Consider the following 21,015-nt stretch of genomic DNA (forward strand, 5'->3'; position numbering starts at 1 on the left):
GCCGGCACCCATTCTTGCCTTGCAGGAAACGGAGAAGAAGAAAAAGGAGGAGAAAAAGACCACCCTGCCATCGGCTCCGGCTCCCCTCTACCCGGTTTTGCAGGGGGGTAACGAAGAAGAGCTAATTTTTCCTCCCCCGTATCGGCTCCCCAGGTTGCCGGAGAGATTGGATCCTGCCCCGTCGCGGGAAGCTGATGCAGTTCCGGTTCCGGCCGGGAGCGGGGTTCCGGGTGTGGCCGGGAATGCAGTTCCGGTTCCGGCCGGGAGCGGGGTTCCGGTTCCGGGAATGGCCGCGATTCCGATGGGAGGTCCGCCCCTCACCCGGCTGAGGGCTCAGAGGGAGCTGTCCGTTGCCGCACCCGATTCTACTATCAAGACCCTGCCCTTACGGGCCGCTGGACCCCCAGATGTGCCCCTCACCCGGCTGAGGGCTCAGAGGGAGCTGTCCGTTGCCGCACCCGATTCTACTATCAAGACCCTGCCCTTACGGGCCGCCGGACCCCCAGATGTGGATGGCAATCAACCTTATCTTTACTGGCCTTTCGCTACAAATGATTTGTACAACTGGAAGGCACAGAACCCTAAGTTCTCCGAGAAGCCAGGGGGACTTATTGACTTGCTAGATTCTGTTCTTTTCACCCATCAGCCCACATGGGATGACTGTCAGCAGCTTTTACAGGTCCTGTTCACAACGGAGGAGAGAGAGAGAATCCTCAATGAAGCCCGGAAAGTGGTTCCCGGTGTAGATGGAAATCCAACCACCAACCAGGCACAGATAGATGTCTCTTTCCCCTTAACTAAGCCTAACTGGGACTTCAACACGGCAGAAGGTAAGGAGAGGCTCCGAATCTACCGCCAGACTCTGATCAGGGGTCTCCATATGGCTGCTAGGAAGCCTACCAATTTAACCAAGGTAGGGAATATACAGCAGGAAAGAAATGAGTCTCCAGCTGCCTTTCTGGAGCGGATCATGGAGGCATATCGCACCTATACCCCCATGGATCCAGAAGCTCCAGAAAATAAGGCAGCTGTGGTCATGAGTTTTATAAACCAGTCAGCCATAGACATTAGAAAGAAACTGCAGCGGATAGATAGATTAGGGGAAAAGAGTTTTCGGGACTTGCTGGAGGTGGCTGAAAAGGTGTATAATAATCGAGAATCTCCTGAGGATAGGCAAGCCCGCGCCATGGTGACTGCCAGTGACAAGCAAACCCGAAACCTGGCCAAGATTCTGCTAGCCACCACCATGGAGTCCCCAGAGGACCGGACCCGCCGCCTTCGCCAGCTTGCTGATGACCAAGAAGAAGGTAAGGGGACCGCCCGGGGCGGGAAGAAGAAGCTGCAACGGAACCAGTGTGCCTACTGCAAAGAAATAGGACACTGGGTCCGGGACTGCCCAAAGAAGGCCGGTAAAAAGGGAAACAAAACGGACCGGGTGGAGGTCTTGGAGCTGGGAGGACTGAGTGATTAGGGGGGTCGGGGTTCGGACCCCCTCCCCGAGCCCAGGGTAACTCTTAGAGTGGAGGGGACCCCTGTTAACTTCCTTGTCGACACTGGAGCACAACACTCAGTCCTACGCACACCTCAAGGGAAGCTAGCCAGCAAAAAGTCCTGGGTGCAAGGGGCAACTGGCATAAGCCAGTATTCATGGACTACCCGAAGAACAGTAGATCTAGGAACGGGCCGGGTATCCCATTCCTTCATGGTAATACCGGAGTGCCCCTACCCCCTTTTAGGACGGGACTTGCTAACCAAGATTGGAGCTCAAATAACTTTCAGACAAGGGGGGCCCCAGGTCACCGATGGCAAAGGCCATCCCATCCAGGTTCTGACTCTGCGACTGGAGGATGAATATCGCCTCCACCAGGGGGCGCCCCCAGGGGAGAACAATATGGACAAATGGCTACAAGAATTCCCCACTGCCTGGGCAGAGACAGGAGGAGTAGGACTGGCTGCTCACAGGGCCCCAACCCTGGTAGAGTTGAAACCAGGGGAAGGTCCCATCAGAGTTAAGCAGTACCCTATGTCCCAGGAGGCTCGGAAAGGGATTCAGCCTCATATCCGAAGACTACGAAGCCTAGGGATACTGGTTCCATGCCAATCTGCCTGGAACACCCCCCTCCTGCCAGTCAGAAAGCCCCACACGAATGATTACCGACCAGTCCAGGACCTCCGGGAAGTAAATAAAAGAGTTATGGATATACACCCAACCGTCCCCAACCCGTACACTCTCCTAAGCTCTTTGGCACCCTCTAGAGTCTGGTACACTGTATTGGATTTGAAGGATGCTTTTTTCAGCCTGCCGCTCGCGCCTCAAAGCCAACCCCTGTTCGCCTTTGAATGGCACGATCCAGAGGAAGGCTACAGTGGACAATTAGCCTGGACACGATTACCCCAAGGGTTCAAGAATTCGCCCACCATCTTCGACGAGGCGCTACATGAGGACCTCGGTGAGTACAGGAGAGAGCACCCCAGTCTCACCCTCCTCCAGTATGTAGATGACATCTTGATTGCTGCAGACACTGCCAAGGACTGTGAACAGGGGACCAAAGACTTGTTGGCCACCCTAGGGACCTTAGGGTACCGGGCCTCTGCGAAGAAAGCTCAGATATGCCAAGAGAGGGTGAGTTACCTGGGGTACATACTTGAGGGTGGACAGCGGCGGTTGTCAGACGCTAGAAAAGAAACAGTCCTGAAAATCCCCATTCCCACCACCCGGAGGGAAGTAAGGGAATTCCTAGGATTGGCTGGCTATTGCCGCCTCTGGATCCCAAGTTTTGCTGAGATCGCCAGACCCCTATATGAAGCAACCAAGGAGGGAAAGGCCTTTGAATGGACTGAGACAGAGGAAATTGCCTTTAATCAGATAAAGAAGGCCCTTCTGGCTGCTCCGGCTCTGGGCCTGCCGGACATCATGAAACCCTTTCGCCTCTTTGTAGACGAGTGAAAGGGAATAGCAAAAGGGGTTTTAACCCAGGCTTTAGGGCCCTGGAGCCGCCCGGTAGCGTATTTGTCTAAAAAACTGGACCCCGTAGCCGCCGGCTGGCCCCCGTGCCTAAGAAGCATTGCAGCAACCGCGCTTTTAGTCAAGGATGCCGACAAATTGACCCTGGGACAGGAAATCTGGATAACAACCCCACATGCCATTGAGGGAGTCCTAAAACAGCCTCCCGACCGATGGATGAGTAATGCTCGCATGACCCACTATCAAAGCCTGATGCTCAACCCCCCTAGAGTACGGTTCCATCCCAGCATGGCTCTCAACCCTGCTACCCTGCTGCCTGACCCCGACCTAGATGCCCCACTGCATGACTGTGCAGGGATCCTAGAGCAGGTACATGGACTTCGGAAGGACTTGACCGATCGGCCCCTCCCTGACGCAGAGGCCACCTGGTTCACGGATGGGAGCAGCTTCGTGCGGGACGGATGCAGGTATGCGGGTGCAGCAGTGGTTACTGACACGGACACTGTGTGGGCAGAAGCACTGCCCCCTGGGACATCAGCCCAGCGAGCAGAACTCATTGCTCTCACTTAGGCACTGACACTGGGGGCGGGGAAGCGGCTTAACATTTACACAGACAGCCGTTATGCATTTGCTACGGCTCATGTCCACGGGGCGATTTACCAGGAAAGAGGGCTATTGACAGCAGAGGGACGGACAGTAAAAAACAAACAGGAAATTCTAGACCTGCTTGCTGCCCTATGGCTTCCTGCGAAGTTAGCCATTGTCCACTGTCAAGGGCACCAGAAGGCAGATGATCCAGTAGCAAGAGGCAACCAAAAGGCTGATCAGGCAGCCAAGGCAGCGGCCTTCACCTCAGTCCCCGTCCCCGCCATGGCCTTACAACTACCAGACCCCGGGGACCCAGTTCTACCAGACCAGCCTAGGTACTCTCAGGAAGAGCTGCAGCAGATCAGAAAGCTTCCCCTCACCAAGGAAATAAAGGGATGGTGGTATACCTCGGATGAGAAACTCATACTACCGGACTGGCTTGGGGTCACAGTGTTAGAACGCATGCATCGGTCCACCCACTTGGGAGCCCGGAAGTTAAAGGACTTAATTCAGCATGCCAAGATCAAGATTCACCAACAAGACTCCAAAATCAATCAGATTATAGCCTCCTGAAAAACCTGCCAACTCACAAACGCAAGAGCTGGATCAGGTGGACAAGGAACCAGGCTCAGAGGCACCAAACCAGGAGCACACTGGGAGGTCGACTTCACTGAAGTCAAACCAGGAAAGTATAGTTATAAATATCTTTTAGTATTCATAGACACCTTCTCTGGCTGGGTAGAGGCGTACCCAACCAAGCATGAAACAGCCCAGACGGTGGCCAAGAAACTACTGGAAAACATCTTACCCAGGTATGGTTTTCCTGCTCTGATAGGATCTGACAACGGACCAGCCTTTATTTCGCAAGTAACACAGGCAGTAGCCAAGGTCATAGGGGCGGATTGGAAATTACATTGTGCTTATAGACCCCAGAGTTCAGGGCAGGTAGAAAGAATGAATAAAACTCTAAAAGAGACCCTTACCAAATTAACTATGGAGACTGGCGGGGATTGGGTGGCTCTCCTTCCGTATGCCCTTTACCGGGTGAGGAACTCCCCTTACACTCTGGGTCTCACCCCTTACGAGATCATGTTTGGTAGGCCCCCTCCTATCATCCCTAACCTAAAAGCTGAACTTCTTGTTAAGTTTGAAAATCAGGAGGTATCTTTTTTCCTAAGAGAACTGCAGAGGGCGCACGAGGACATTTGGCCGCGCCTCCGCGCTGTCTACGAGGCTGGCCCCACCCCAACGCCTCATCAGTACCAGCCAGGAGACTGGGTGTTCGTCAGAAGGCACAGACGAGAGACCCTCGAACCACGCTGGAAGGGCCCCTATATCGTCGTACTGACTACACCCACCGCTCTCAAGATAGACGGCATCGCGACTTGGATCCACCACTCCCACGCTCGCCCAGCCGACCCCTCTGCAATCCAGGAAGACTTCATCACACGATGGAGCATCGACCAAGACCAGCGCAACCCGCTCAAGCTCAAGCTGCGGCGCACTCGACCTGCCTGATGTTGGTAACCTTGCTTGTGATCACTCCTGCCACTGGGAGCCCACATACTCCTTATAATATCACCTGGCAGATCATAGACACTAGCTCAGGGGTGATCCTTAATCAGACTTCTCAGGTCCATCCCAAAGACACCTGGTTCCCTGAACTGCGGGTAGACCTCCTAACTCTCTTTCCCAACCCACGCGATACCAGTGATTACTGCCTGGGTGCTGCAATACGCCAGGCTTCTGATGACTCAAAACCAAGAAGAACCCTCTATTTTTATGTCTGCCCCGGGCACTCACGGGCTCGGTCCCGGGGAAACGACCCTTGTGGAAGTGCTGGGGACTATTTCTGTGCCTCCTGGTCATGTGTGTCAACCGGACACATTTGGTGGAAGGCCCCAAAGAAGGGTGACCTAATCACTGTCGGACGGCCGGCTGCTCCACCTTGTCCCCGGAGTGGCCGTGTCTACTGCAACCCCGTGAACATTTCCTTCACCGAAGAAGGGAGAAAGGCTGCAGGGTGGGACACCGGAAAGACTTGGGGATTCCGAATCTATTCCTGCAGGGGGGCTTTGCGTAGTGCGGACCCTGGGATGTTGTTCACCCTCCGGGTTCAAAACACCCCCCTTCACTATCATTCCCCTGTGGGAGTGGGGCCCAACAAAGTACTAGCTCCTCGACCTCAGCTGACCACACCTCGGGTATCCACAATTGGAGGAGCATGGGCCCCGGCTTCACCGCCCAATACCCCACTCGCACCTACCATGGAAAACCTAACTCTGAATCATACCCCCCTGCCTGAAGTAGACCCTCTTATAAGCATGGTTATAGGAGCCTATTATGTTTTAAATGCCTCCAGGCCCGACCTGACCAGATCTTGCTGGCTCTGTCTAGACGTTGAGCCACCATATTATGAGGGTGTCGCGGTTAAGGGCAACTATACAACAGCCACAATTGTCAGGTCCTGTAGGTGGCAGCAAGCTGTTGCAAGACTAACCCTCCAGGCAGTGATGGGGCAAGGGACTTGCGTAGGCAATGTACCCCCTGAGCAGTTACATCTCTGCAACGAAACTCTGACTATCCCTGAAGAGGCAGTATATCTTTTACCTCCTAAGAATGCATGGTGGGCCTGCTCCAGTGGCCTCGCTCCTTGTGTCCACTCCCTGGTTCTTAATTCCCAGAAGGAAGGCTTTTGCGTGCTCGTGCAGTTAATTCCCAAGTTAATATACCATTCAGAGAAAGAAGTCCTTGACAAATTCGGCGCTGCCAATCCCCGAAGTAAAAGAGAGCCCATCACTGCTCTAACTATGGCAGCTCTCCTGGGATTAGGACTAGCGGGAGCAGGGACTGGAATATCCTCACTTGTCATACAGGACAAGAATTATGGAGCCCTAAGAGCAGCCATTGACTTAGACATAGAAAGAATTGAAAAATCTATTACCCATTTACAGGAATCTCTCACCTCCTTATCTGAAGTAGTGCTCCAAAACAGAAGAGGACTAGACTTGCTATTCCTGCAGCAGGGGGGCTTATGTGCAGCTTTGGGAGAGGAATGTTGCTTTTATGTTGACCACTCAGGTGTTGTTAAAGAGTCTATGGCCCTCATAAGGGAAGGATTGCAGAAGCGGAAGCTGGAAAAAGAGCAATCTCAGTCCTGGTATGAATCATTGTTCAACTGGTCCCCATGGTTAACTACTCTCATTTCTGCCCTTGTCGGGCCCCTTGTAATCCTCCTAATGTTGCTAACTTTTGGCCCCTGCATTATTAACAAGCTAATTCAATTTGTCAAGGAACGCATAGGGGTAGTTCAATTAATGGTCTTACAAGCTCAATACCGGCCTCTAGCGACGGAGGGCGAGGTAGAAATGCAGTCCGTCTCATGATTGAGCCGTGAGTTCCAAGACAAGGGGGGAATGAAAGAACAAAGCAGGAACAAGCCCTCCTCCCTTTTCAAGGACAGAGCAGAGACACACTCTCCTCCCTCTCCTCTATCTTGTCTTGCAAGGCTGGGCCCTCAGCCCAAGCCCCCCCCCCCCCCCCGCTTTTCTGAGAGTGACTGCAAGAATGCTGGTATTGTCCTAACTCCCCCAATCACTACCTGAATGGACCAATGAAGCTCCAGAAATGCAGCTCAGGTCCTAATAAGGCTGTAGAGGAGGACGGCTCTAACCTTCAGAATGTGTTGGTCACCTCAATCTCTAACCCTTCTGACCTAAATGACCAATCTCTGTAACTCACGTCACCCCTAAAGCCCACCCAAATAACTTGCCCTATATAACCTTTGTTCTCCCGGGACACGCTCTCTCGTCTCACCGCTGCGTCGGACAGAGACCGGGAGCCAAACCTGGGTTTGAATAAACGACTCTTTGCTTTTGCATCGGAAGAGGCTCCCTGGTGGTGAATTATTGGGGACCCCGAACTCTGGGCATAACAGAGGCTCATGCTCTTCAGCCAGGGATGCCCACGGAGCCCAAGGCCTGAGACCAGAGCAGCTTTCCCCGAAATCTCCAGTGAAGGGGCCCAGGTGCACACTCCCAGCTCCACTGCAGGAAGCACTGAACTCAGGGTAACAGGCCCGCATTTGCAGGGCTTACAGAACGCCTGCGGATGCCTCGCTACACCCTTCCGCTGGATCCCGTTTTATTACTATGATGATGATGATTATTTAGATAAAGGAACCTAAACTCAGGAGGGGGAAGGGACTTACTTAAGGTTCCTGACAATACCGGTGGAAGCTCGAGGTCAAACCCAAATTTAATGATGTTTAAGCCCCATGTCATTTTATGCTGCCCCTTAATTTAAGACATTGTTCACAGGAAGAATCTTGCTTGCATTTACTATGATGTGGTTTAAGATATGTGTGCTTGACCAAATTTCTCATGAGTTATAACCCAAAGGATGCTTTATCATCACTCCCAAACTGCCTATTCAGAACTCCCTTCAGTTCCCAGAAAAATGTCTAAGCATTCTTTAATGCATTGTCGAAACATTATTCCGTTTAAGTGCTGTCCAATTTGACCTTCACAGAGCCCCAGAAGTATAGTAAATTACCAGGCATGTGCCTCAAATCAACCATCCTTCTTTTTTTCATGGACCATTATATTTTTATTATTATTAGCCATGACTTTTTAAAAAAATCTTTATTGTTGAAATTATTACATATATCCTCCTTTCCCCCTATTGATCTCTTCCAGTCCTTCCCCACCCCCCACCCCAGGCCTTTACCACACTATTGTCTCTGTCCATGGACTATGCATATATGCATGCAAGTTCTTTGGTTGATGTCTTCCCACTCACCCAATCTCTCATGGACCATTTTCATTCCTCTGAATGTATGAGTGAGGCTTAGATTTCCCAGACTTTTCACGTTATAATTATGTCTTCATAAGCTTCTCTGATTGACTTCAACATTTGGCTTTTTACTGACCTTGCTGCCTATTCTTACCCATATTCCTTTCCTCACTGACTTCACCTCTACTGAATCTGAGAACTCTCCTCAGATGTGACTCAGGTAGACCACCTTTACTTGTGTACCCTGCTCACCACCTTCTTCAGTGCTGTCGCTGAAAAGATGATCGGCAGACATTAATTTTCAGACGCCGATCTACCTCGTTCAAGCCTGTAGCCATTTCACACAGCCACTCAGGTGTTACAGGTACTGGAAAGATCAGGAAACAATTCCTTGGTATCTATTATAATACATTTCTTCCCCTCTCAATTGGACATTAAGACCAATTCATTGCATAAGCTTTAGGTTTTGAGATTTTCATAGCATAAAGCCCACACTGACAGAGTAATGAAGGAAATGTTCCACATGTTAATTGTTATGCCCAGAGTTCGGGGTCCCCAATAATCCACCACCAGGGAGCCTTTTCCGATGCAAAAGCAAAGGGTCTTTTATTCAAGCCCGGGACTTGGTCCCCCTCCTGCCTCCATTACTGGATGCAAGAGAGAGCCCCGAGTTCCAAGAGAACAAAGAATTTATAGGGCTAGGGGTTGGGGGGTGGGGGCACACTTTGACCACTGATTTGGTCGATTCCGGTTGGTTGAGTGAGGGCTGGGGGCTAGTGACGCAAGGGCAGGGTGCAGCTAGGGTCTGGTTACACAGAGACAGGAGGTGGCTAGCATACTTTTGGCCTTGGGCTAGTTTCCTTGCGTTCCTATTGGCTGAGATAAGGGCTGACTGAGCAACTGATACATTCTATGGCTTTTGCTTGAAGAGGAGTTAGGAATACGGTTATCAGCCCCGTTCTGTCCTTTCATTAATATATAGTTGAGAAAAGAGGGCATTGTAGTAGATTTTTGTAATTCAGGGCCTTATTAGTGAGTATGTGTACCTTTATATTTTGGCAGGTACACATGGTTAAACTTTATAAATTCAGAAAGTGAATAATGTCTTACAATCAAGGAAAGCCCTAAGACATCCGAGAGATTGTTTTTTTTCAGTATCATGAAGGAAAATGGTTGCCAGCAAGCAGTGTGGCCAGGTTACACAAGGTGACAACTGTCTCTGCTCCCCAGGGACCAGCTTCGGAAGCTTCCTTGTTGTCCAGAGCTGCTTCACTGATTCACTGTACAGGCTGGCCTTGCCTGCAGCAGTCAGCATTTAAAAATTTGTCTTCAGCCCTGCTTGTCAGCAGGCAGCTTCAGTTGGAGAAAGTAATTTCATTTTCATATTTGCTCATTTCATTCATTCACTCAATCAACAGACCATCAATCTCCTATCATATACCAAGAACTGTGTTTGGTTCTGGAGATGAAAAAATAAGATAATGGTTCCTTCTAGCACTTGAAGAGCTTACAAACTAGTGATAGAGGAAGATGTACCAATAACTCAATAAAAATAATGCTTTGACTTTATTTGTATTATTGGAATTTTATAAATCCATTCATATACACAAAGTGCTCACATAACCATGCTGGTAATGTTCTGCAACTTTTAAGTGAAATGATGTAAAACAAAACCAATTTTACCATATAGATTAATTAATAAGATAAGAGTTAAGTTCCTGTGGACATTATAACACAACAAAATGATGTTGAATTTGAGGACCTGAGGTCCTACATCATTAAAAATTGAAATACGCCTTTAAGAAAGGGCTAGTGATATGAGAAATCCACATTAATGTGTAAGTTATTTAGAGAGTTAACACTGAAGATTTGCATTCTGAAAGCAGCTTTGAACCTTAGATGCAGATGAACTTTGTTTTAGTTGCTTATAAAATTTATGCAGAGGTATCTTCTAATAGGGGTCAGTAACTTGGGGAGGGGAGTGCTGCAAATTAAGATCCTACCTTGGTGATGGGTCCATTTTTTCTGTTCAGATTATAGCCTGAAACAGGAGCTACAGGTTTGGATGACTAAAATAATTTACTGCCTTTGGGTACCCATCCTATCTAATAATAGACAAACATGGTAATTGACTGTACCTTCACTAAGCCTCCCATTGGCTAATCAGTGTGATGTACAAATTAACCGCCAACAAAGATGGCGGGGGATTTGCAAACTGCAGGCAGGGCAGGACAGCACCATCCTGCCTGTCCTGCCATTATCTGGGCCTGCTATCTGTGACCCAGGACGGCGGGTGTCTGTGTGTGACCCGACCCGGGGCGGCCGGGTGGTGCAGCAGCGATCGGCCAGCCCACCCGGCCTCCATCCAGGCATCCCTTGTGCGACCCTTCCCGGGGCGGCCGGGTGGGGACGCATCGATCGCCTGACCTGCCCAGGGAGTCCTGTGTGCAACCCAACCTGGGCCAGCGGCCCAACCCCCGGATCGGCCCTGCCATGTGTGTGACCTGGGGAGGCGGGGCAGGCACCGAGGGATCTGGCCTGTCATCTGCCACCCGAGGAGTGGGCCTAAGCCAGCAGGTGGTTATCTCTCTGGGGTCCCAGACTGTGAGAGGGCACAAGTGGGGCTGAGGGACATCCTCCCACCCCCACTCCCCTGCCAGTGCACAAATTTTTGTGCACCCGGCCTCTAGTCCTATCTAATAATAGACAAACATGGTAATTAACCATACCTCTGACACACTTACCATGGGCTAATCAGGGTGATATGCAAATTAACTGCCAACCAAGATGGCAGCCGGCAGCCGAAGGAGGAAGCCAAGGTTCCCCGCCTGCTGCTGCTGGGCTCTGAGCTGCACTCTAAGAAACAATGTTGCAATTATAGAAGCTAAATAAACCCAAATACCTGCTTTCAGCCAGCCAGGCCTCAGAGCTGGAGTTGCAACAGTGTTTTACTTATAGAAGCCAAACAAACCAGATACCTGCTTTCAGCAGCTGAGGTCTTAGAGCTGGAGCCGAGCCTCAGAGCTAAAGCCGGCTCTCAGTTCCAGTGACAGCCATAGAAGGTAAATAAATCCCAGAATAAAAAAAGAAATGAAAAAAAGGAGAGGTTGGGAGTTTCAGTCACCCACCAGCCTGAAAATGGCCCTCAGCCCCTCACCCAGACTGGCCAGGCACACCAATGGGGACCGCCACCCTGAAGGGGATGTGACAGGCTGCAAACAGCCATTATCCCTTCATCCAAGCTGGCCAGGCACCCCAGTGGGGACCCCCACCCTGATCTGGGACACCCTTCAGGGCAAACCAGCTGGCCCCCACCCATGCATCAAGCCTCTATCCTATATAGTAAAAGGGTAATATGCAAAATGACCCTAACAGCAGGACTGGGAATGACTGGTCACTATGACACACACTGACCACCAGGGGGCACATGCTCAATGCAGGAGCTGCCCTCTGATGGTCAAGGCGCTCTTACATGGGAGGAGCTCTGCTCAGCCACAAGCCAGGCTGATGGCTGCCAATACAGTGGTGGTGGTGGGAGTCTCTCCTGCCTCCTCAGCAGCGTTAAGGATGTCCGACTGCAGTTTAGGCATGCTCCCCGCTGGCAAATGGACATCCCCCGAGGGCTGCTGGGCTGCCAGAGGTATGTCTGATTGCCATCTTAGGCCCAATTACCTGGGGAGCGGGCATAAGCCAGCAGGTGGTCATTCCCTGAGGGGTCCCAGACTGCTAGAGGGCACAGGCTGGGCTGAGGGACCCCCTCCCCCTGAGTGCACAAATTTTTGTGCACCGGGCCTCTAGTAACCCTATAATTGGCATATGCATGGCTTTCTAAGTTGTTCCATCATCACTTTCACCACCAGAGTTCAGTGCAACTTTTCAATTAGCCAGGGCCCCTGGAAATGATGCAGAAAAATACTGTGGCTTAATAATACTTACTTATTGTTAGGTCGGAGAGAGCTCAGGATTGGATATGTGCAGACATGTGGTGAGATAATGGACCCTCCCTGGAATTTCTAACAGATCAACATACCAGACACAGATACCGGACCCTCCCTGGAATCCACACGACCCCACACAGATACTGACTCCTTCCTGAATACCCTGCCCACACTCTGTGGCAGAGACTTCCTCAGCTGAATACCTTGATGATCCCTGCAGCAGAGACTTCCTCAACTCAGGCCCCCCACCCCTCATCAAACACCTGTATAAAAAAGAAGCCCCTCCCTCTATGGGGGCGCGAATTTTCTGGCCCCACCTTTTGGGCTGGTGGGTCTAGCCCCAGAACGAAGCACTAAACTCCCCTCCCTCTCTCCTCTTTAATCGTTTGGTTCTCTTTGTTCTCTATGCCGCTTCCTGAGCCACCTAACACTTATAGTTTACTTTGAACTCATTGCTTAAAATGCTGTCTCCTATTTAATATTCACAATCACTATGAAATTGATATTGATAAATTTCCAGTGTGTTAAAAACAAGTCTCGGTGTCAGATTTGTGATATTCTTAGGTCTATCTCTTCTGTCTTTTGGTTTATCTTGGCATCAGACATAGGGCAGTTCAACATGAGGCTCTTGCCATAAAGAGCTCCCAGTGCTAAAAACTGGCAATTTACTACTTTGTTTTCAATGATTGGTCAAAAAGAACCATCAAGGTAAACTTTGTGGATTTTCTTTGACTAACTCCGTGGTTGGCAAACTGCAGCTCACGAGTCACATGCGGCACTTTGGCCCCTTGAGTGTGGCTCTTCCACAAAATACCACGTGTGGGTGCGCACATACAGTGCGATTGAAACTTTGTGGCCCACGCGCAGAAGTCGGTTTTGGGCCTGGGCGAGTCTATTTTGAAGAAGTACTGTTGATATTTGGCTCTGTTGACTAATGAGCTTGATGACCAATGGACTAACTAGACTCCTTTCAACATTGAAATTCTAGACTTTAGAGACAAGAATAGACCTGGGTTGTGGGGAGAAGATGTGAGAGACCTGTAAGTGGAAGTATCTGAGTATTGGACCACCAGCTGGAATTAATAATAATTTCATAGACTTGGGTGATGGTGTCCATAATTTTCTCCAGTATTTGTATGGTACTTATAAAAACAGTTGTTTATATCTAGTAATTCATCTGCAAGTCTTACTTGATTTTGAAGCTGCAGAACACCTCAACTGATAGCTGGGATTGTTGGAATTTAGTTTTTATTTCTAATAACAAAACATTTTGAAGTCTACATTGAGACTCTGGCAAGGGGCTTTACTTCAAATACTTACAGCTTCAGGATCTTTCTGACCTTGAAGAAAGGGAAAATGAAGGTATTGTGGTTGCATCACTTCAGAAGCAAAGCCAAAGTTCTGTGCTTTACAGGTGGGTCATCCTGAGTGCAGGAGTCTCGGAGTAGGCATGGCCGAGGAGCCTTTGGGTAAGCTGGAGGAGGGTCTGTTTCCAGTGTGTGTTGGGGTGGTGGGCACCTCTCTTTTTTTCTTTCATTTAAAACTCATCTTTCCGGATACATCATCAAGCCCTCCCCTTGTTAAACTACTAACTCTCTGAGCAGAATTTTTCTGCCTTACAACACAGGCTTTTTGCTTGTTTGTTTTTGTTTTTTCATTTTAGGCAATACCTGACAGAACCTTTACTTTTAAAATTTTAGAGATGACTTCTTGCTTGGATGCTTGGAGGAGAGAAATTTTGGTTAAGATTTTGCTTCAAATACTGATCGCATGTAGCCTTCCATTAAAATTATCTACCAAAGATTTAAATAAACTCTCATGAAAATATTCAACCTTTGCCTCTTATAGAAGGGCTTTAGAAGAAAGAGTCAAATGTAAATAGGATATCTGATTAGTACTGAGTTTTTTTTTATCCTAAAATCTATAGCACTTTGGCTTAGGGTTTTAAGTCAGAGGCAGGGCTGTTTGTGGATGGAGTGGATTAACTGCTGCCCTGGCCTGCTTGGGTTGCATAAGTTCCTCCCCTGCCTCCCTCCCCCCGCCCCCCGCAATACCCTCGGGATCTTTTGGCATCAAAGGGGCAGGAGGGGGACACCTTTGGGGGCTCCCCTGCCTTCCTCTCCAAGCTGGAAAGGGAGACAAGGAGGGAGGCCCTGATGAGATATATGCCACAGTACAGAGCCGCCTGGGCTACCTATAGTACCCCCCACACCCCCATCCTATCCCAACCTCACTGCATGCCCTATAGTGGTCCCTTCATGGGCTCAGTCTCTTCTAGGCTCCTTGGAGACATAGCTCCCTTGACTGACCATGCTCCACCCAGTGTTAGTTCTGGTCAAATAGCCAGAGATAAGAAAAGTCTGAAGATGATCCAGAGGGACCTCAGCAATTCCGATGGGCCTTCTACCTGCACCCATTTCTGCAGGCCTGCACCTCCTGCCTGGCCCCAGCACCTCCCCACTCAGCTCTCCCTTTTTCCTTGCCTGCACTCCCATCGGAGGGGCCAGCAGGGACAGACCACTCAAGCAGCCCCCAGCTCCGCTCTGTGCCCCACATGGTAGATGCCCATGTTCTGGACCCACGGGGAGAGTTGCTCTGCTCCAGGCACCTAGGCAACAGCCGGGGCAAGTGGGCTGTTGCCCAGGCTGAGGTGGTGCCCAAGATGGGGCTAAGCTTGCCCAAGGGTAGTAGCCAGAGGAAGCCCCCCACCCTCACCCCCATCCCCAGCCCCCATCAGGTAAATGTGTATATGTGGATACGCTTTGGAAGTAAAAACTTTCTAGGGGTGGTTTAACATATTCCAAAAGCACATAAGGAAATGTGATAAGTGGATTTGTCCTGATGTACTGTCAGGGGAAGTTATTCTGATACTAGTAACCCATCCTGCGATATCCTGTGCAGTAGTCCACCTGCTGCTTCTGCGGGCGCTGGGGGGGAGGGGAACCGAGGTGCACCACCTGGAGCTGGGAAGCTTCCACAGGAGGCTGAATTTAGCCACCAGCGCTCACAGGAGCCGGGAGGGACCCGCGCCAATTCTGCGGGAGGCCAGAGGGAGCCATGCTGCTTCCACGGGATGCGGGCCCACTGTCTCCTCTTCAGGCTTGTGCTCCATTGCGGAGGCTGCCAGCCAGCTCCCCCAACCTCCCGTCCTTGTCTGTGTCCACTCTGGCTCCAGGGGGCCGGCCCAAGTCCAGCACGACGGCTTGCCAGCCCTCCTGTCTCTGTCTCCATATTAGCTCAGGCCTCACCTGTGCGCACAACCTCCTGGTGTATGGTCATGACCTGTTATGGTGTCCTGGCCTAATTTGCATATACTCTCTCTCTCTCTCTCTCTCTCTCTCTCTCTCTATATATATATATATATATATATATATATATATATATGTATATATATATATATATGTCCTATATAATAAAAATCTAATATGCAAATTGTCTCCTTGACCAGAAGTTCAACCAGGGGGTGGGGCCAGCTGGTTACCTACCATAACCTACTGTTAGTTAAAAAGTTTTAATTTCAAACCATTCTTTGTGGTTACTTCAAGTCAGCGTGGCTTAGTTTGTTGAACTTTGTCCCATGCATCAGGAGGTGAGGGCAAATGCCCAGTTTCAAATTCAATTCTAGTAGGAGGGCAGGCGGTAGGCAGCTAGTATCTCTCTCTCTCTCTCTCTCTCTCTCTCTCTCTCTCTCTCTCTCTCTCTCTCTCTTTCTCTCTCTCTCCCTTTTCCTTCCTCTCTCTGAAATCCAGAACTAAAATAAATAATCAAGCATTTTTATTAAAAACACAACAAAAAACCCTTCCTAACTGTTGGCCAGCCATCAAGGAGTTGCTGGAGATAAAGAAGAGTCTGTGAGCAGTAACTGCCTACGACTTCCCTCCTCAGGACTTTATTTCAGGAAACGTACTGGTGGGGCCACTGCTCCATTCACTTGTCCTGCCTCAGCCTCTGTGGACACCACTGCGGGTCATGTGTGTGCTCCTCCGCTCCCTCCAGCTCAGCCCAGCACCAAACCTACCTACTTAATGCTGTGCCCAACAGATCCTTCGACACATGATTCCAAGTGAATGTACTGGTTCCTCTACTCCTGCAAAGAGAGGAGAGTCATTACTACATCACATTAAGTCAGTGAGAGTTAAATGCCTGAGTGAGTGAAAGAAATTCTGAGTGAATAAGATTTAATAATAGACCTAAATGACCACAGATAAATGCTGGTGGCTTAGCAATATGAGATGCAGAATGGTGCCAACCACACACAGGACAATAGCACAGCGTCCCCCAGTCAAGCAGTGGGACTGGGAAACAGGACAGCATGTTTTGTGGCAGGAGAAAGCTAGGGAAACGCAGAATTCATATTTATCTGTTTTCTAGGAGGGCTTTTTCTGGAGAAAGCAGCCGACTTGGCTAAAGGATACATTTAGACCTCTCAATGCCACATACAAGCAAAACATGGCACAGACGCTACATGACAAGGATTGTCTAATGAGGATGAGATTTTCTATAAGAATAAAGGGTAAATGGGGACAATTTGGAATTCTTTTCTGAAATGGTTAGGTGGGGTTCTAGGCAGATATAAGGGCCTCCAATTCCTATGTGGTTAATTAGTTTGCGGATGCTGTTCTCTTGGTGCCTGCCCAAGTTACCTCCCAAAGTTCCTTACTGAGAATGAAAGCAAGTGTTTTTCTCTGTGTTGACCAGTGAGCCAGCAAATACATAGTGTGCTTAAGGCACAGCCTGGGGATGGGGATCAGTGAGTGTGGGGAATCCAGGAGGTGAGGAGAAACAAATGGGACCGTCCTGGAGACTCATTTCCTGTCCCCTTTCAGTAGCTCACCAGATCGCTAGCTCAGCAGGTACCAGCAAGTAATGGAAAAATAGTCCCCTTTTCTAATGAGATAATTTCTTTCATCCAATAGCTTTCATGGTGGTGGTATAGATGTCCCTGCCTCACCTTCCCTATAAGCGTGATGCATTCCATGCAGGCTCCCTCTCCACAGGACCTGTAGCCATGGGACACATGGTCAGACTAAGTCTGGCCTAATCCTCTTCTATGGAAGCACCGGGAGGTGGCTGAGGTGGGGACCTAGATGGTGCAGGGCGGAAGGGACAGCAGTCACAAGGAGGTAGCTGCTGCCAGCTCCTCCCCTACATTCCCCCCCCCCCACACACCAGACCCTGAGCTCCTGGGGCCATTAGGCAGTGATGGCGAACCTTTTGAGCTCTGTGTGTCAGCATTTTGAAAAACCCTAAATAACTCTGGTGCCATGTCACATATAGAAATATTTTGATATTTGCAACCATAGTAAAACAAAGATTTATATTTTTGATATTTGTTTGATATGTTTAAATGCCATTTAACAAAGAAAAATCAACCAAAAAAATGAGTTCTTGTGTCATAGGTGCGCCTCACTGCCATAAGGGGCTCCGTGGCACAGATCCAAATAGTGTGTGGTGTACGTTGACCACAGATGGAGAAGAGGGGAAGATGGTGAGGAAGAGGAGGGGAGGACGAGGAAGAGGCTGACTCAGCCAGTGACTGCAGGGAAAGCAGCTTCAGGAGGCACAGCGCCTACAGGTACCCACCCAGCCCATGGCTGCGGGCTCTTGCCCACCTCCTCTGCCCTCACCCGAGCTCTCCCAAACCTGAACCCCAACCTCCACTCCCACGACTGAGGGGAAATGCCAGGGCACATCGAGTGACACTCACACACAACAAAAACAAACACAACACAACAGAACAGCACACCTACATCTACCAGAGGACAGAGGCGCATTGTTCATGGAGGTTGCATTGTTGTAGTTTGCAGGCCACATACTGGCTCGCTCTTTCTCTGCCCCCAGCCCTCCCATTTTCCTATTTAATGCTGTTCTCTTGGTGCCTGCCCAAGTTACCTCCCAAAGTTCCTTACTGAGAATGAAAACAAGTGTTTTTCTCTGTGTTGACCAGTGAGCCGCCAAATACATAGTGTGTTTAAGGCACAGCCTGGGAATGAATCAGGTGAATTATCACATTTGTTTTGGCTTTGCTTGCAGTGTCTCCATGAGGCAGGACCAAAACTTTGGCACATGGATCCATTGCATTCATTTTTTCTCCCCTTGTGTTGGTTTGGTATTTTGGGGATGAAAGAAGCCTCTTGTTTTGCAAACCTCTCTGTGTTTCTAATGTGGTTTCCTTTAGGTTTTTATTATGTATCTGTTCTTTAAAAGGGACTTAAGGATTTAGAGAGGTTGTCTCCCTCCCTGTTCCCTCTTTTTCTCTCTCCCTCTCCCTCACTCTCTCCCTCTCCCTCTCTCCTCTTTCTTACACACACACACACACACACACACACACACACACACACTCCCCTTTGCACGCCTAGCTGTGTGGTTTTAAAATTATGTTGAGGAAATGGATCAGTTTGGGTTATGTCAACCTAAGAAATAGTCAAACCTGTAAGAATTTTTGTGAGTTTATTTGAGCCAAACTGACAATTGCTGGGAAGCAAAATTTCAAAGGATTGAGAAAATGCTCCAGAGAATGGCAGTTTCGCACCTTATTTGATACATTACAATCCAAATAAGACTTACATGGGTTAAATCCATTGGTGATAGAATAAAAAGTAAAATGATAGACACATACTTCTTTTTAAAAATATATTTTATTAATTTTTTTATACATATTTTTAACTGATTTTTTACAGAGGAAGGGAGAGAGATAGAGAGTTAGAAACATTGATGCGAGAGAAACATCGATCAACTGCCTCCTGCACATCTCCCACTGGGGATGTGCCTGCAACCCAGGTACATGCCCCTGACGGGAATCGAACCCGGGACCCTTCAGTCCGCAGGCCGACACTCTATCCACTGAGCCAAACCGGTTTCGGCATATTTTATTAATTTTTTACAGAGAGGAAGGGAGAGGGATAGAGAGTTAGAAACATCGATGAGAGAGAAACCTTGATCAGCTGCCTCCTGCACACTCCCTACTGGGTATGTGCCCACAACTGAGGTACAGGCCCTTGACCAGAATCAAACCTGGGACCTTTCAGTCCGCAGGCCGACACTCCATTCACTGAGCCAAACCTGTTAGAGAGGCACATATTTCTTTTACATAGGTGGGTACAAGATAATTAATAGTCAGCAACTAATTCAATAACAGTGAGGGCATTTGTGGTCTCCCTTCTAATGTGGTACCTGTGCTTTGAGGGGTCTAGAAAAAGGAAATTATTTTGAGATTCCAAAGGAATGTTATGGTAGATGCAAAAAGACAACATACAGGCTTAGTAAGGTGAAAATTGAACTTAGTCAGGTAAGATTCTAGCCTAGAACATGACTACTGCTTTTAGTTTTAAATTCAGCCCTAGCCAGTTTGGCTCTGGGATAGAGCGCTGACTTGTGGACTGAAGGGTCCGGGTTTCATTCCCGGTCAGGGCACCTGTCCATATTGTAGGCAACTAATCAATGGTTCTCTCTCATCCTTGATGTTCCTCTCTCCCTCTCCTCCCTCTCTGTCTGAAATCAATAAAAATATATATTTTTTAAACAGTTTTAATTTCAGATCATCCTTTGTGGTTATTTTAAGTCTCTGAGTTAGTAAGGCTGCCACACTGGCACGGGAAGAAGACCACGGCCCCAGCACCGCTCGGTATACAATGTTTCATTTTAGCTCGCCATTGTACACTCAATCTTTAACTTAAAGATCAATATAAGTCTTTGTAAATTTAGTTGGCATTACTAAATTATTTTCCTAATGATTTTTATCCAATTAGAGTCTTAATCGGAAATAACTTTGTTCCCTTAACACCAGGCAAGTCCTTGCTGGCTTTATGCTTAAAATTCCAAAAAATATAGGAGAGGTCAGAAAGTTGTTGGCTGGCTTACCAGAACTCATTGGAAAATGCAACCAGACTTTGTCAAAAATAAAATAAGGTGGCAGAGAATCTTGCACTCTTTGAATGGACTGGAATTACAGCAAATTTCAAGAGCTTGCTTTCAATGGCATTTGTGGCTATGAGTTGGTTTATTACTTTAACATCAGTGGTTCTTTAATAAATAGTATAAGGGTAAACAAATAACAAAAATTATGTTTTCTTATTCATCTATTTCCCAGAAAAACAAGCCACTTGATCTTTGAATTTGTTAGCTGTTTTCAGTTGATTTTTTTAAGTCTCTGCCTTAAATGGTTTTGTTAGTGCAAGCATGTCAAACTTGCAGCCTGCAGGCCGCACATGCCTCATTCCCGCCAGCCACGAGTTTGACATGCTTGCTCTAGGGGAGTGTTCTTTCTTGCTGTTTTATGGCTAGCCAGCATTGCGTTGGGCATAGACATCATTAATTAGTCAGAACAATAATACTTATACTATGATGTAGATTTTGCCAGCCAACAAGAAAGGATTTTGGAATTTTCAGTTATCTGGAGCTTGATTTGAGTTTCTGATTTTTCTTTCATCATTTTTTCCTTGTAGATAGAGTCGTAGAACATAATTTCATTTTTTAATTAACTGACCTTATCTGGGGCTCTTCAAGTTCTTCATCTCTGGTGGATTATGGATCAACTCCCTGGGGTGGTTGGAAATACACAGATTTTATCCTGACAGCCCCAACCTGTGAATTTAATTTGTGGGGTCTGGCTGAGAAAATGTTCCCTTTAATTAAGGGTAAATAAATAGCCTGGCTGCATTCAACCCTATTGAACCGATCAGGATCATGGTTTGAATTTCCCATCCAGGGCCAGATGCCCCAGGTTGCAGG

The 21,015-nt window shown here is 48.5% G+C and overlaps 2 protein-coding genes across 2 annotated transcripts; both read left to right on the top strand.

The window, feature by feature from the left end:
* The first annotated feature begins 266 nt into the window (after positions 1 to 266).
* Positions 267 to 2,626, top strand: LOC102433354. The gene is made up of 4 exons (XM_023749013.1): positions 267 to 330; positions 430 to 1,307; positions 2,299 to 2,450; positions 2,571 to 2,626. Exons 1-3 carry the CDS (start codon positions 287 to 289, stop codon positions 2,376 to 2,378), a joined length of 1,002 nt encoding a protein of 333 aa, XP_023604781.1. The 5' UTR covers positions 267 to 286; the 3' UTR covers positions 2,379 to 2,450; positions 2,571 to 2,626.
* Positions 2,627 to 3,544: 918 nt separating this feature from the next.
* Positions 3,545 to 5,071, top strand: LOC111824563. The gene is given in 1 exon segment (XM_023749014.1): positions 3,545 to 5,071. A coding segment is annotated over 1 exon segment (1,236 nt). The 5' UTR covers positions 3,545 to 3,835.
* The last annotated feature ends 15,944 nt before the right edge of the window (positions 5,072 to 21,015 follow it).

Source organism: Myotis lucifugus, unplaced genomic scaffold (genome assembly GCF_000147115.1).
Source record: "Myotis lucifugus unplaced genomic scaffold, Myoluc2.0 scaffold_2372, whole genome shotgun sequence".
Lineage (NCBI taxonomy): Eukaryota > Metazoa > Chordata > Mammalia > Chiroptera > Vespertilionidae > Myotis > Myotis lucifugus.